The sequence below is a fragment of the Ipomoea nil genome, unplaced genomic scaffold, assembly GCF_001879475.1.
Source record: "Ipomoea nil cultivar Tokyo-kokei standard unplaced genomic scaffold, Asagao_1.1 scaffold1274, whole genome shotgun sequence".
In the NCBI taxonomy this organism is placed as follows: domain Eukaryota; kingdom Viridiplantae; phylum Streptophyta; class Magnoliopsida; order Solanales; family Convolvulaceae; genus Ipomoea; species Ipomoea nil.
The window spans coordinates 224,962-241,134 of record NW_017617702.1 but is presented as its reverse complement, the minus strand read 5'-3'; the positions used below and the strand labels follow the sequence as shown (position 1 = coordinate 241,134).

The 16,173-nt window shown below is 33.2% G+C and overlaps 1 protein-coding gene across 3 annotated transcripts; it reads right to left on the bottom strand.

Moving 5' to 3' along the window:
* Positions 1-12,001: 12,001 nt before the first annotated feature.
* Positions 12,002-15,015, bottom strand: LOC109184660 (auxin response factor 1-like). 3 transcript variants are annotated; one of them, XR_002054841.1, is made up of 7 exons: positions 14,791-15,011; positions 14,076-14,149; positions 13,583-13,828; positions 13,058-13,165; positions 12,869-12,952; positions 12,428-12,560; positions 12,002-12,348 (listed from the first exon to the last, which is right to left on the bottom strand). XR_002054841.1 is itself a non-coding variant. In XM_019334686.1 (7 exons), exons 4-7 carry the CDS (start codon positions 13,090-13,092, stop codon positions 12,230-12,232), a joined length of 363 nt encoding a protein of 120 aa, XP_019190231.1. In that variant the 5' UTR covers positions 13,093-13,165; positions 13,583-13,828; positions 14,076-14,149; positions 14,791-15,001; the 3' UTR covers positions 12,002-12,229. The 3 variants fall into 3 exon arrangements, 1 of the variants encoding a protein (XP_019190231.1); XM_019334686.1 differs by having other exon boundaries at positions 12,869-12,944; positions 14,791-15,001; XR_002054840.1 differs by having other exon boundaries at positions 12,428-12,952; positions 14,791-15,015.
* Between the last annotated feature and the right edge of the window lie 1,158 nt (positions 15,016-16,173).

Sequence of the window (16,173 nt, the reverse complement as noted above, 5' to 3'; positions counted from 1 at the left end):
GCCTGGGTGAAACAAGACCAGACCATCATCTCTCTCTTGGTCTCGTCAATGGCGGATGAGACTCTGCACCTTGCGCTCGGGCGGAATACGGCGGCGGAAATATAGTCCTCCATCACCGGCGCGCTAGGCTCATCAAGTCAGGCCAGATGTCTCAACTTACTGTCGCAATATATTTCTCTATAGTTCGTGGTTCTCAATATTCATATACAATAAACATATTTATACTAATTATAATTAAACTACCAAATTAATTATAAATACAAGGTAATGATATATTATGATATACATAATTTTCACCTATTGATCTATAATCAATCATCTTCTCTTTCCTTTCAAGCTTTCCCGTAATTAAGTCACCAATTGATTCATCCTTTCAATTATAATAGAAATCACATATAATACTTATTACAAAAAATGTAATACTAATTTGAAATAAATAAACTGTTACTTATAATAGAATTCTAATATTTATATGTGAAATTGTGATACTATTAGGGTAAAAATGATTGTTACTTATAAATATTGTAATATTTATAATAGAAATTGTAGTAGTTTCAAATTGTAATTCTAATATAAATATTGTAATACTTGTATGTGAAATGTTACTTATGAATGAAATTATAATACTTATTGTAGAAAATTTAATATACATTTGAATTAAAAATAAATCGTTACTTATGATAGATATTGTAATACTTATATGTGAAATTGTTATACTATTTAGGTTAAATTGATCATAACTAATGATAAATGTTGTAATACGTATAATAGAAATTGTGGTACTTACACAACCGGTTGTCTACAACCTGACTCATTTTATAGATAAGGATATGTGAGAGAATGTCACACAACCTTTTGTCTTATTTCTTTGGTTGGAAAATTCATGGTTTAATGTAATATACATTTTTTTTTTTTTTTTTTTTTTGGGGTAAGTTCACTGTCACTTTCTAAATTCAAATTCACCATTTCTTACTTTTATTTCTTGAAGCGCAAGAAACAAATAATTCCCGTGTCTTCTAATTCGTCATTTCTTTTATTTCTTGAAGCACAAGAAACAAATAATTCAAATTTCTTCTAATTCTTCATGGATTGGAAGAAATAGGCACCATAGGTAGGGCTGTTAACGAACCGAACATAAATGAACAGAGGTTGTTCGTGTTCGTTTGTTAAGATTTTTCAGAGTGTTCGTGTTCGTTTGTTAAGTTTTTTTGAAAATCATGTTCGTGTTCGTTTGTTAAGCGTTTATTAGTGTTTGTTAACGTCCGGGAACACGCTCACGAACGTATTCGTTAACATTAACAAACACGTTCACGAACATGTTTGTTAACAGACACGTTCATGAACATGTTCGTTCACGTTTATAAACACATTTGTGAATGCTTAATAACTAAACATATGAACATGTTCATGATTACAATTCGTTCGTGAACAAGAAATAATATATATTCACAAAAAATAGCGCAGCCAAACAAGTAACACAACTACAAAGAGAATACAAACAAATATTAAACGAACACAAACGAGCTTGTTCGCGAACATTATTAAACAAACACTAAACGAGCTTGTTCGCGAACATTATTAAACAAACACTAAACGAGCTTGTTCGCGAACATTATTAAACGAACACAAACAAGCTTGTTCACGATCTCTTAGCAAACGAACTTACAACTGTTCAAACTCTATTCGCTTATAAACCGAGCTCTAAATTTTGTTTGTTAATGTTCGTTTACCTTAATAAACGAACACTTACCGAATACGAACACGAGTAATTTACCGAAAGCTCTGTCCGCTAACACCCCTAATTATAGGCATCATAAATTACCTTTTGTGTTCTGAAAATTTTAAAAAGGGAAAATAGCACTTTTTCCCCCTGAGTTATATACTTATAGTCATTTTTCCCCCTCAATTATTTAGGTAAGCACATTAGTCCCCTCAATTATTCTAAAAGTGGTAGTTTTTCCCCCTGATATATTAAATTGACATTTCTACCCTTAAAGTAAACATTTTATTTATTTTACTTCTCCAACAAATTATCGCGTATACGTAGGGATGACCATGGTTCAGATCAAACTGAACCAGACACTATAGCAATTGAATTAAAAGTTTCCGGTTATGATTCAGATCTAGAACCTAATATTTGAATTTCAATTTATTAAAATTATGAATAAAAAAATTGGATCTTGAACCGTGAATCGGCGATTCTGGATCCGGTTCGCGATTTTGAACCGTCTTTATTTTAAAATTTTATTTTTTATTTTAAATAGTCTAAATTCAACAATAAATGTATTTTATTTTTTCAGTTCGGAACATGAATCGTCTGTTCCGGTTCACGATTTTAATAAACTCTAAATATCGAGTTTCGATTCTAAATTATAATTGGAATATTTTGGTTTGGTTGCTATAGTGTTTGTTTGGTTTGAACCAAATTATTGTCATAATTTGTTGGAGAAGGAAAATAAATGAAATATTTATTTTAAATATTTATTTTAAGGGTAAATATGTCCATTTAACATTTTAGGGGGAAAAACAGCCACTTGAATAATTCAGGGGGAGAAAGTGCTATAAGTATATAACTTAGGGGGAAGAAGTGTTATTTTCCCTTTTAAAAATATTATGAATTCCTTACTATATTGCACGTAAAGAAACATTGTATGAATTTAGAGGGATTTGGTTGGTACATTGGAGAGTATGCATGTACTCGGACGGCTCTGATCTGCTGTTCAAGTAACTTTTTAAATTTTATTTTATTTCCTTCTATTTAATTAAAATATTTCTTTAATTAAATATTTATTCCCAAAAAAAAAAATTAAATATTTCTTTAATGTACATGCCTTTAAGAATTCTAACCCAAATATTTTAATTGGTTATGTAATCATTATTTCCAAGATTATTTAAGCAAGGCTTTCACATCAACTTCTTACACGGCGGGGCAACTTTTATTCTCATTGAAATTGCAATTCATTTTCCTATCTTCCTACCCTAACATCATAACCTCAAATTCCTGTCATGTTCTTAATTTGATACATCAACAACACTCCTTTTATCACCAAAAACTACTTTTGTGTCTCAATGAATTCTGAGTTTCATCTTTATCAAGAAATTCTTTTCAAGATTTTGAGTCGAGCAACGTTAGAAACACTAGATACATTCAAAGTGGTTAGCAAGGAGTCAAAAGAGTTGATTGAGAAATCATGGTTCATTAAAAATTACACTCAAAAGTCAAATAATTTCATAGGATATAATGTTGAAAACTTGAACCCCTTAGTTGTTCTTACACCTTTGTATCCATCAAATCCATCCTTGGGGTTCCAGGTATTTCTATGGAGTGTTTCTACGGAATAACGATTTTGGCATCTTCTAAACAAGGAATCTTGTGCTGCCGAGATAGATCAGATCCCCATCATTATTATGTTTGTAAGGCAAGCACTAGGCAATGTGTTGAGTTGCTTACCCCAAGGGGATGAGACATATTCCCAAACTGGTTTGGCATGACAATTCTTAAATCTAATCCCCTTGGGTACAAAATAATTATATTGTCAATGTGAGTTTTTCTTTACAATCTTATTACACTATTAATTAAATACAAATTTTTATTATGTGCCTTGAGATATAATTCTAATAAGGCTAAACTAATGATTTGATAATTTTATCATTTTCATTCAGGCCATCTAGAAAAATAAGTTACATATGCCAGATTTTCGATTCAAAATTTTTGACATGGAGACAATCGAAGAACATCATAAGGGAAGGTTGCAGTAGTTTTTCCTTTCAACCAAGTGTTTGTATAGGCGGCATAGTCTATTTGTTGACGGGTCGCAACACAGTTTTGGCTTTCGACTCTGCAACTGAAACTCACTCAATGTTTCCAGGACTAATAATGGCAACCGAAGATGACATAAACTACTACTCTGAAGAAATCGTTGAGTACAATGGAAAGCTAGGATTTACATCCGTGTACAAATGGGATGAAGTGCATCTTTGGGGGCTAGAAGATTACGGGTGAGAGATAAAGAGAGTAGTGGGAATTGATAAGGAGAAGAATGTGTTGATAAGGTGCAATCTTGCTGACATGGCGCTGATGATGGGGTATAGTTATCAAGTGAGCGATTTCGATTCCCATGTGAATATTTTCCCTTTCAGGTCAGATTGGGAGCCGGTGGATCTGGAAGATGGATGCATGCTGGGTGGGTCGGAAGATATGTTCACTAGCTATGACATAAAACATTTTTTTGCATGGAAATTATTAAGAGGAATTATCTCGGGCAACCTTGCCAAGTGAACATCTCTTCCAACCCACCCAGCATGCATCCATCCTCCAGATCCACCGGCTCCCAATCTGACTTGAACAGGAAAATATTTTGATGGGAATCAGAATCGCTCACTTGATAACTATACCCAATCATCAGTGCCATGTCCGCAAGACTACATCCTATCAACCAATTCTTTTTCTTATCAATTCTCACTACTCTCTTTATCTCCCACCTGTAGGCTTCTAGCCCCCAAAGATACACTTCATCCCATTTGTACACGGATGTAAATCCTAGCTTTCCATTGTACTCAATGATTGGTTTACAGTAGTAGCTCCTGTAGTCTTCGGTTGTCGTTATTAGTCCTGGAAACTTTGAGTGAGTTTCGCTTGCAAAGTCAAAAGCCAAAACTGTGTTGCGACCAGACAACAAATAGACTATGTCGCCTATTCAAACACTTGCTTGAAAGGAAAAACTATTTCAGCCTTCGATTTTTTTTTTTTTTTCTTCCGATTGTCACCATGTCCAAAATTTTGAATAAAAAATTTGGCATATGTAACTTGTTTTTCCGCATGGCCTGAATGAAAATGATAAAATTATCAAATCTTTAGTTTAGCCTTATTAGAATTATATCTCAAGACACAAAATAAAAATTTGTAGTGAATATATAGTGTAATAAGATGGTAAAGAATTTTTAAAAAAATCACCTTGACAATATAATTATTTTGTACTGAAGGGGATTAGATTTTAGAATTGTCGAACCAAACCAGTTTGAGAATATGTCTCGTCCTCTTGGGGTAGGCAGCTCAACACATTGCCTAGTGCTTGGTTTACAAACATAATAATGACGGGATCTGATCTATCTCGGCAGCACAAGATTCCTTGTTTGAAGATGCCGAAATCGTCATCCTGCGGAAACACTCCATAGAAATACCTGGAACCCCTGATTGATGGATACAAAGGTGTAAGAACAACTAAGGGGTTCAAGTTTTCAACAATACCCTATGAAATTATTTGATTTTTGAGTGTAATTTTTAATGAACCACGATTTCTCAACCAACTCTTTTGACTCCTTACTAACCACTTTGAATGTATCTAGTGTTTCTAACATTGATAGACTTAAAATCTGGAAAAGAATTTTTTGATTTGGATGAAACTCAGAACCCATTGAGACACAACAGTAGTATATGGTTGTAGATTTCTAATCACGTGAGAACCAACCTTAACCTGCGAATTGCGAACTTGTAAAGGATTGCACCGCAACTACTACATGATTGCACTACTACAACTTCCAGACATGCATGTTTGGAGGACCTTGCGGTGCAATCATGTAGTAAGTACGGTATAATCCTTCAAAAATTTGCATGAGAGCGTGCCCCTATATATATATATATATATATATATATATATATATTGTAAAAGTTCCATACTTTTACAACATTCTCATTCTTCTTCATCCATGTGCTTTCTTATATGTGATTTTGGGTTTTTAAAATCTTTTGTTTTTATGTGATATGTATGTCTTAATGTTTTCTTTTCAAGAATATGTATTATCTATTTGTGAATTTCTTTTTTCTCCGGCTATACCGCTTGTGTATAGATTTATTTATGCCTAGGAGGTGCTTGATAAAATGTCTACAAGAATATACCAATTTAACACTACTACAGAAATAATATACTATGTCACTTAATAGAATTGAAGGCAGTTTTTTAAATAACCGCCTTCTAATGTATGTTGTTATACTACGACACATAATAGACAACGGTTTTGTAAATAACTGCCTTCTATTATATACTACGTAACTTAATAGACATCGGTTTTTAAATAACCGCCTTCTATTATATACTACGTCACTTAATAGCTAAATCACAGTATTTAAATAACCGCCTTTTATTATACACTACGTCACTTAATAGACGGTGATTTTTAAATAACCGCATTCTAATATGTACTTACGTCACTTAATAGACGATGGTAGTTAAAAAACCACCGTATATAATGTAACTTTATTTATTTATTTTTTTTAAATTTAGTATATATACAGCGGTTATATACTATAACCGCCGTATAAACTTCTTTTTTTTTTTTTTAATTTATTGTATGTTTAATATTTTTATTTTAATTATACGGCTATTTATTTTTTTAATTTGTTATAATATATTATAAGTATTATGATTATAATGTGCCCCGGCCCAAATGTTTGAATTGATAACGTGAGGAAGATTAACAATATAATTTCTTAATTTGAACTTTACTTAGAATATTGTGACAATTGCACCAATCACATTATATATCTAGCTAGCCTAAGTAGATAGTGCCACTTTTCCAAATTAATTTAGTGGGAGAGAGTACCAAGCACTGTTGGAGGATAAAATAGCATAGGGCTATTTTTGTCAATCCTCCTAATCCTCTTCGGTTTTAACAACTTATGTCGGAGTATTGACTACATCAGAGAAGCAGAGATGGAGCAAATTGAAGAAGAAGAAGAAGATTGTTATTATGATAAAAAGTGTGTATTACAGATAAGACAGGATATATATGAAGTTGTTAAAACCGAAGAAGATTAGGAGGATTGACAAAAATAGCCTTATGCTATTTTATCCTCCAACAAGCACTAAGTATTGTACTACTTGTGATAATTAATTAATTTTATTTTTAAGTGAATATTTATTAAAAATTATGTGAGTTGGGACTACTACATAGAGTATGAATTGGTGCTGAAAATTGTCAAGTTGTTAAAACCCAATAAAAACAAAATATTCAATAGTAAAAAAATTGAAAATATTTATTGATATTAGTGCCTTCTTAAAAAAGTAAGGATTATCTTTTCTATTTGGGCTTGTCTTTTCTCCTTCTTTTTGATCAATGCAATGTTCTGTGACTTTGATACTTTGCCATTTTGTTTATTAGAGATAGACTGATAGTGACAGACGGGGACTATTAGCTTCATTCATTCGTGGTTTCTTTATCAACGTTTGCAGCCTTTAAGTTTTCTTTGATAGGTGCAGTGAGGTAAGATCTTTCTCGATTTTTTTTCCTTGCTTTTGGTTTTCCCTTATGCATCCCGTGATTGGCCACACCGTGGTTAGTTGTATTCTTTTAGAAATTTGTTGAATTAGTGTTAACGGATATTTAATTATATTGACAAAGGTTTAATTAGTGTTAACTAGCATTTAACTATCTACTTAATTTAATGTCTTGGACTATCAATTTGCTTTAATTGCTAATTAATTTAATGTTTTAGGAAGTCTTTTTTAATGCATAAGAGTTGGATAACAGCATCTGGTATGAGTAATGAGTATGTAGACGGGTGTAAACAATTTTTAGAATTTGCAAATAAGAATCTTTCCTAACAATTGCCGGAAGTTCCTTTGTCCTTGTAAGAATACACTACTGGAAATTATGGAATTTCCGATCACCTGAAAGTGATCTTAAATCAAGTTGATACCAAAAAGTGGTCGAAAATAGCAACGAAGGTTTTTTTGGATACTAAAAGTGGTCGGAACAAGGCTTTCGACTTGATTTAAGATCACTTTCAGGTGGTCGGAAATTTCATAATTTCCAGTAGTGATAAGCGTTGTAATGGTAGGACTTTGGATAGAGATGATATAGTCGACCATTTAATTTGGAATGGATTTAATCCACGATATACAAAATGGATATGGCATGGAGAAGATCTGTCAAATACATCTAGCACTTATGTTGAGACCGAAGGATATGAAGATGAGGACACAGAGGATCGATTAGAAGATATGATTGGTGATGTTGGAGAGGAGTTCATTAATTGATCAGAAGAGTTGAATAACTTATCAAGTGATGCAGAGAAACCTTTGTTGCCGGGGTGTAGTAAATATACATGGTTATCAGCTGTGTTAAAACTATTCAACTTAAAAGCTGGGAATGAGTGGGGTGATAAGAGTTTTACGGCCTTACTTGAGATTTTAACAGAAGAATGGAAGAATTGAGCAACTAGCAAGCTTCTAATAATTAGAGGGTGTTTGTTCTTTCATGCTTTTCGATCTGCATTTTAATTTCTTGAGTCACACTGTTAAACGTTACAACACCAATAATATGCTTAGACTGATTCCGACGTTACGTGGAGCTGATTTCGGATCGTGCAGTAGTGGATGATCGTGCAGTAGTGCTTTGAGTTATGTTTCAGTTTATTTTCTTTCAGTTAGCTTCTGTAGCCTATATATAGGCCAACTTTTAATGATATTTATTATCTGAGATATAATGCATTTCATCTTCTTCCTTTCATCTCCTTTGAGTGCTTTAACTTTTGTTCTTCTAGTCCACTTCTTTATTCTACACACTTGTGTGAAACTGTCTCACGAATTTAAATGTGTTAGACATGTTAAATCTAGGATAGTTGTTTGTTAATTATTGTTATGACCCTAAATAGGACTGTAACAGATACGAAACCTTTCGAGCAGACATCTAACTCCTATCGTATTCGAGTAACGGCAAACTCCGAATTCACACTTCGAGTTGTGTGAGGGCTCCAAGAAAAAATAACTAAAAGAGTAGAATAACATAAACATGAAAACTATATTTGTCTGTAGTTTGTGGTTCTCAATTATTATAAAAGTGGCGATTTTTCCGCCCTGATATATTAAATAGACATTTCTACCCTTAAAATAAATATTTTATTCTTTTTTTCTCTTCAACAAATTATGGCTTATACGTAGGGATGACCACGGTTCGGTTCGGACTGAACCAGATACTATTCTGATTCTCACATATAAGTATATATAACCGTGATTTGGTTTTGATTTTGAACCGTCCGTTCACGTACAGTTTCGAATCCAATTTGAACTGCTGGTTCTAATTAACTTTATTTTAATTTTTAAAATATTCTAAATTCAACAATTAATGTATTTTATTTTAACAATTTAGAACATGAACGGGCAATTTCGGTTTGCGATTTTAATAAACTCTAAATATCAGGTTCCGATTCTAAATTGTCATAAGAACCTTTCTGTTTGGTTGCTATAGTGTCTGTTCTGTTTGAACCAAATCGTGGTTATAATTTGTTGGAGAAGAAAAATAAATGAAATATTTATTTTAATGATAAATATGTCCATTTAACATATCAGGGGAAAAAACTACCACTTAAATAATTCAGGAGAAAAAAAGTACTATAAGTATATAATATAGGGGGAAAAATTGTCATTTTCCCTATACATAATTTTCTCCTATTGATCTATAATAAATCATCTTCTCTTTCCTTTCAAGCTTTCTCGTAATTAAGTCACCAATTTATCATTCCTTTCAATTATAATAGAATCATAATACTTATTACAAAAAAATTTAATACTATTTTGAAATAAATAATCTGTTACTTATAATAGATATTGTAATATTTATATGTGAAATTGTGATACTATCAGGGTAAAATGATTGTTGTTCATAATAAATATTGTAATATTTATAACAGAAATTGTGGTAGTTTCAAATTGTAATTCTAATACAATTATTGTAATACTTATATGTGAAATGTTACTTATGAATGAAATTGTAATACTTATTGTAGAAAATTTAATATAAATTTGAATTAAAAATAAATCGTTATTTATGATAGATATTGTAATACTTATATGTTAAATTGTAATACTATTTAGTTTAAATTGATCATAATTAATGAGAGTTTTTTCCACTTTTGGTCCTATGACTTTAGTGCCTCCGTCAATTTAGGTTCACAACTTTAATTCCTAACATAAGTAGTGCTTGACTTTGATATTTTTTCCACTTTTAGTCCTTCTGCCCATCTAAACGACTACTTTTAATCAGAATCAATAAATTGCCTTTTATATTTAGATTTAAGAGGGGTAAATAAGTCACCATCATCTTGTCTCCAAGAATAGCTTCACCGGCGGGCCACAGATCGCTACTTCATCATCTCCTCTCTATGCCGCGAGCGCGAAGAACATTTCCAGGCTACTGGAGGGGTGGATGAGAGCTTCATCCTCGTCTTCTTCGTCCAAGGGGTTGACGGCGGCGACCTCCCATGGCGGCAGCCAGGAGGAGAAGGAAGACTAAAACAGCCCGGCGGCGACAGGCGGGAGCAACGACAACAATGGGGCGATCTCGAAGGAGGAGTATTTGGATTCTATTATGATGTTTGGAAGCTTGATGAATGGAATGGAGAGTGAGAGTTGCAGTGGGAATAATAAGCAGAACGTGTAGGAAAGTAATGATAATGATAACCCTCCTCTATTAACATTTCTTGAGAAATGGTTGTTGGATGAAAGTGCACTGCAAGTTGAAGAAGAAGGAGGAGAGGATCAAGGTGCAGTCATGGAGCTTCCAATAATCTTTTCATGACAATAAAATATGCACTAATTAACCAATAACCCCCAATACGCCAATATTATACTTGTTCTTCCATGAATTTGTCCAGGCGTTACTGATTGAGAAGAATATTTTGTAGAGGTTTTGTTCACATGTGTGCTTACAGTAAGAGAGGGAGACGGAAGATACGGGAAGAAGAAGATAATTAAATAGCTTTAATTTTTTTTGTTTATTATTTAAGTGATGGTGAAAGACTTATTTACCCCTCTTAAATCTAAACATAAAAGATAATTTAGTGATTCCAATTAAAAGTAGCCGCTCAGATGACCTGAAGGACTAAAAGTGGAAAAAAATCAAAGTCAAGCACTACTTATGTCAGGAATGAAAGTTGTGAACCTAAGTTGACAAAGACACTAAAGTCATAGGACCAAAAGTGGAAAAAACTCTAATTAATGATAAATGTTGTAATACGTATAATAGAAATTGTGGTATTTACACAACCAGATGTATATAACCTGACTCATTTTAAGGATAAAGATCTGTGAGAAAATGTCACACAAGTTTTTGTCTTATTTCTTTGGTTGGATAATTCATGCACTAGTACAAAAACAGTCATTCGCGTCCAAAGTTAAGGCTAAAAGGCGTCCAAAGTTGCTTGGACGCGGATGTAGGAGACGCTAATTGTATTCCAAAGTAACTTTGGATGCGAAAAATGATAATTCGCGTCCAAAGTTGAAGAACTTTGGACGCGTATAGTATTTTTTATGAGTTAATACCCAAAATCGTCCTCGACTATAGTGGTTTTTCTCAATTTCGTCCTAAACGACTTTGGTGACCTAATATCTTCCCAGACTTTTGTGTTTCGCTCAATTTAGTCCCAGATTTTTGTGTTTTTGCTCAATTTAGTCCCTCATTTGTTATTCTGTCCATTTGGTGTTAAATAAATAGACAATTCAGTAATTTTAATATTGGCATCTCTTTACTCATAGACATGTGAACTGCGAAATCCTTTTTTTTTTACGAATTACATCTCAGAATTACTCCTAAAACTGAAAATATAAAATTTGATTTGTAGGTCCGGGAGTAATTCTGGGTATAATTCGTACAAGAAAGAGGAATTTCGCACTTCACAAGTTGAAAGTAAAGAGAGATCAATATTGACATTACTGAATTGTCCCTTTATTTAACACCAATTTGACGAAATAACAAATGGAGGACTAAATTGAGCGAAACACAAAAGTCTGGGACGATATTAGGTCACCAAAGTCGTTTAAGACGAAATTAAGAAAAACCACTATAGTCGAGGACGATTTTGGGTATTAACTCTATTTTTTATTAAAAAAATAACACTATACGCGTCCAAAGTTCATGAACTTTGGACGCGTATAGTGTTAGTAGCGTACAAAGTTCATGAACTTTGTATGCGTATTATAAACTGCACAGCATATAGATCCATTGCTACAAGAAAATATTTCCTCATCCATCACATAAACAAAGAACACAAGGTCAGAATTTTGGCCTTATCAGCAAATAGTTCGCTATCATGGATTGAACATAATAAATACAAGTTCTCTAGATAACATATAACTCAAAATAAGAGAGAAATTATGTACTCTAACAACTGGCACGCTGATCACTAGCCACTCCACTACTTCAAAATAAGAGAGAAATTCCATACTCTAAGTTGTTAAGAATCAAGATGTTTGAGAATCCTCTTCAGCTTAGGTGATGGGAAGTGATCTGTCCCACGGGATGTATCACAATATGAGAACGATTGGGGAGAATCAATAGGTGATTTCCATGTGCCTGTACATTGTAGAACGAGAGTTAGACAAGATATAAAATCATACAGAACTAGAGGGCACTAGAAGAGAAGTCTTCATACCTAGCGCAGAAAATTCAGATACCGATGGAGGTAAATTTGCTGGGCGTGCACGCTTGTTCCTTTGTGGAGGCTGGAGCGTTTGAGGTGTCGAAGTGACAAGTGCTTCTATCTCCCATGGTGAAAGTGTGAAACCCTATCAGGACGCACGATTGAAGATGCATGGTTCATCCCATTGAACTTGAACAAACAAATAACAATATGGCTCTCATATGGTATATGGAAGTAGTCAATGGAAGGGGGAAAATGTTGCACCAAATACTAAGCAAAACACCATTACAGAAATTACATGTCCTTCGTCAATTTGTCTGCTATGATAGGCATAGCTTTGTAAGAGTCGAGGAAATGAAAAGACAGATCTTGTATATTTCTAGAATCATCAGTTTATAGTTAAGCTAAACTCAAATAATCATGAATGATGTCACAAGTGTGATGAGTGATAACCTTCAGAGATCTCCATTTAGAATCAGGCCATCTAGATGATGTATTATCTTGAACACCAACAATGGTCCCACTGAATCTGTACAACTATTTAGATCAAAAAGGTAAAATATTATCCTAATCTAAAGCAAATTTCAGATGAACAATATCAATACCATGGATATAGGAAACTAGGACAATTTTAGTCAATACCTTCTTTCTGGAACTTCCTCGCCCTCAAACCTCATCCCAACTGAGAGCTAGTGATTTTGAGCTTCAATATATTTATTCACACTCACAATGAACTCAGACCGACTTGTCCTGGGAAAAAAAAAATCATCATATATAAGGTCAAAAAATTAAGTTATATGGTTTGCCAAGACAATAAGAACCCAGTAGAAAAAGGTGAAAAGGAAAAAAAAGTGAGATAAATAGATACTTTTCCATACAAAAGTTTCATCAGTATTTAATGCTTATTTGAAATATAGGTGTGCTATGATCCACTACTATTCTTGCAACCCTTAAAATGCTCTAGAAGATAATGTCCCAAATTACAAAACACCCACCCCTCCAGTCACATAAAAGGAATCACTTCGATGACAGAAGATTTATAACAAGCTCTAGAAATAACAATTAATTTTATTGAGAATGAAATTGCATGGCCTATAAATAAAACATTGATGTCTTCACTGTAAAAGCACAAAATTGTCCAATGAAATGCAAAAGAAAAAGAGCAACCTTGGCCTGTAAAAAACAGAGAAAAGAGTCCTAGTATTTATGGCATGCGATGCAGTAGCAAGAACTCCCAGATGCATAGTGTGACTTGATATAACAGAAGATGGCATATTGTTCAGCTGTCTCATTAGCCTTCTGACTCCAACTCATATCCAACTCATTTCCAGCAAGGGTTCTGATTCTACCATTTGTTTGTGGTATGCTTTCTGTTAGTGAACCGTTAGATTTCTAGGATGAACCATTAGCACTCTGGAAAGAAAAAATAAGTTTATACTAAATAACCTTCAATATAAATTATACCTAAATAGGTCACAGATTCCATTCTCAAAACAAGCTAAAATTTTTTTAGAAACAATATAATAAAGTTCGGAGACATGCTTCTATTACACAAACTCAAACAATCAAATGAAAAAAAAAAAATATTCCGAATATCCTATCAGCTAGACAATAAGCGAAAATAATACAGTTCAAAGAGCTCCAACATTTCGAAACAAACCTGAGAAACATGGAGCCTTCCTCTATCGCCGTCGAAATGATGAGTGTATGGCTTTCCTGGTTTCAATTCAACTCCTGGACGAAAATTCAGAGAGATTCATGCTTTAAAATGCAACATTTCTATTTTGTACATACATTTCTTATCAAATGGCATCGAATTGACTTAGGTAGAATAGATACCAAATCAGAGAGTTGGAAAATCTTCAGTATTCATTTATTCAGCTGAAGGGAGAGGGCAGCAGGCATAAGAGGCAAATGCCAAAAAGAAATATTTTCCCTCATACCATTTTGAAATTTTGTTTTTTTTTCCAACTATGCAAACAAAGGAAAATGAATATCTCCATTTTCTATGCTTCCAACCACCAAGCATGGGAAATGAGATTTTCCCCTTCATAGGGTGAAAATCCAATCATTAGACTACTTTATTTTTAATTATTTTAATAGAGAATTCTTGTACTAATTCATGGAAGGAATTTCTTCTTGTGCTTGTCAGCTCTAGGAGGCTTGAGGTAAGCAGAGTGGAATTACTGCTGCAGGTTGGGCATTTTGTGTAGCTATTGTGTAGCTATTGAGGTAAGTGTTAGTTCTTTAGTAATGCGTGGGAACTATGAAAACCAAATACAAGGTTTCATTGTAAATAACAAAATAAATAAAGAACAATAAAAATAACAAAATATAATTTAAATAATTACTGAATTTGAAATTTTAATTCTTACTTTTTTGGAGAGCGTACACGGCGGCGGCGACCTTGGGCGGCAGCGGCGGGGACGTAGATCGGCGATGGACGACGGGAAGATGGAGAGCGTGGACGGCGGAGACGATGGAGACTGATGGACGGCGTCGGACGGCGGTGCTAATGGAGATGACGGGGAAGATCGGAGCTACTGATGGAGATGACTTTTACGATCTGATCTCGATCTGCTCGTAAAAAAGCTAGGGCTTTTTTATCCCAAAAGCCCTAGCTTTTGGGATAAAAAAATAAATAAATCGCGTCCAAAGTGGCCACTTTGGACGCGATTTATTATTATTCGCTTCCAAAGTACTCAGCTTTGGACGCGAATATTAGAAGATTTTTAGTATTGGCATGCAAAATACAGAGCTTTGGACGCCAATATTGTTTTTTAATTAAAAAAAAAAATTATTTATATAGTGACATTTTAATTACAAAAATGCCACCGCATTACACTTTAGGCGTTCAAAGTTCTAACTTTGGACGCGAATTAGTCGATTTTATTGATATTTTTTGTAATTTATTTATTTATTTATTTTTTTTTAAGGTTGTAAGTTCACTGTCACTTTCTAAATTCAAATCCACCATTTCTTCCTTTTATTTCTTGAAGCGCAAGGAACAAATAATTCCCGTGTCATCTTTTTTTTTTTTGAAAATAATTCCCGTGTCATCTAATTCTTCATTTCTTTTATTTTTTGAAGCGCAAGGAACAAATAATTCAAGTTTCTTCTAATTTTTCATGGATTGGGAGATATATGCATCATAAATTACTTTTTGTGTTCTTCTGAATCCCTTACTATATTGGAAGTTAAGATACATTGTATGAATTTAAAGAAATCTGGTTGGTACATTGGAGAGTATGCATGTACTCAGATTATTCTGATCTGCTATTCAAGTAACTTTTTAAATTTTATTTTATTTCCTTCGATTTAATTAAAATATTTCTTTAATTAAATATTTCTTTAATATACATGCATTTTAAGAATTCTAACCCAAATATTTTAATTGTTTAGAAGTATTCATCATTATTTCCAAGATTATTTAAGCAAGGCTTTGACAACAACTTCTTACACGACGGTAACTTTTATTCTCATTGAAATTGCAATTATTTTTCCTTGTCTTCCTGCCCTAACATCATAACATCAAATTCCTGTCGTGTTCTTAATCTGATACATCAACATCATTCCTTTTACCACCATATACTATTGTGTCTCAATGGGTTCTGAGTTTCAACCCAATCAAGAAATTCTTTTCGAGATTTTGAGACGAGAAATGTTAGAAACACTAGATACATTCAAAGTGGTTAGTAATGAGTCAAAAGAGTTGGTTGAGGAATCGTGGTTCATTAAAAATTACACTCAAAAAACAA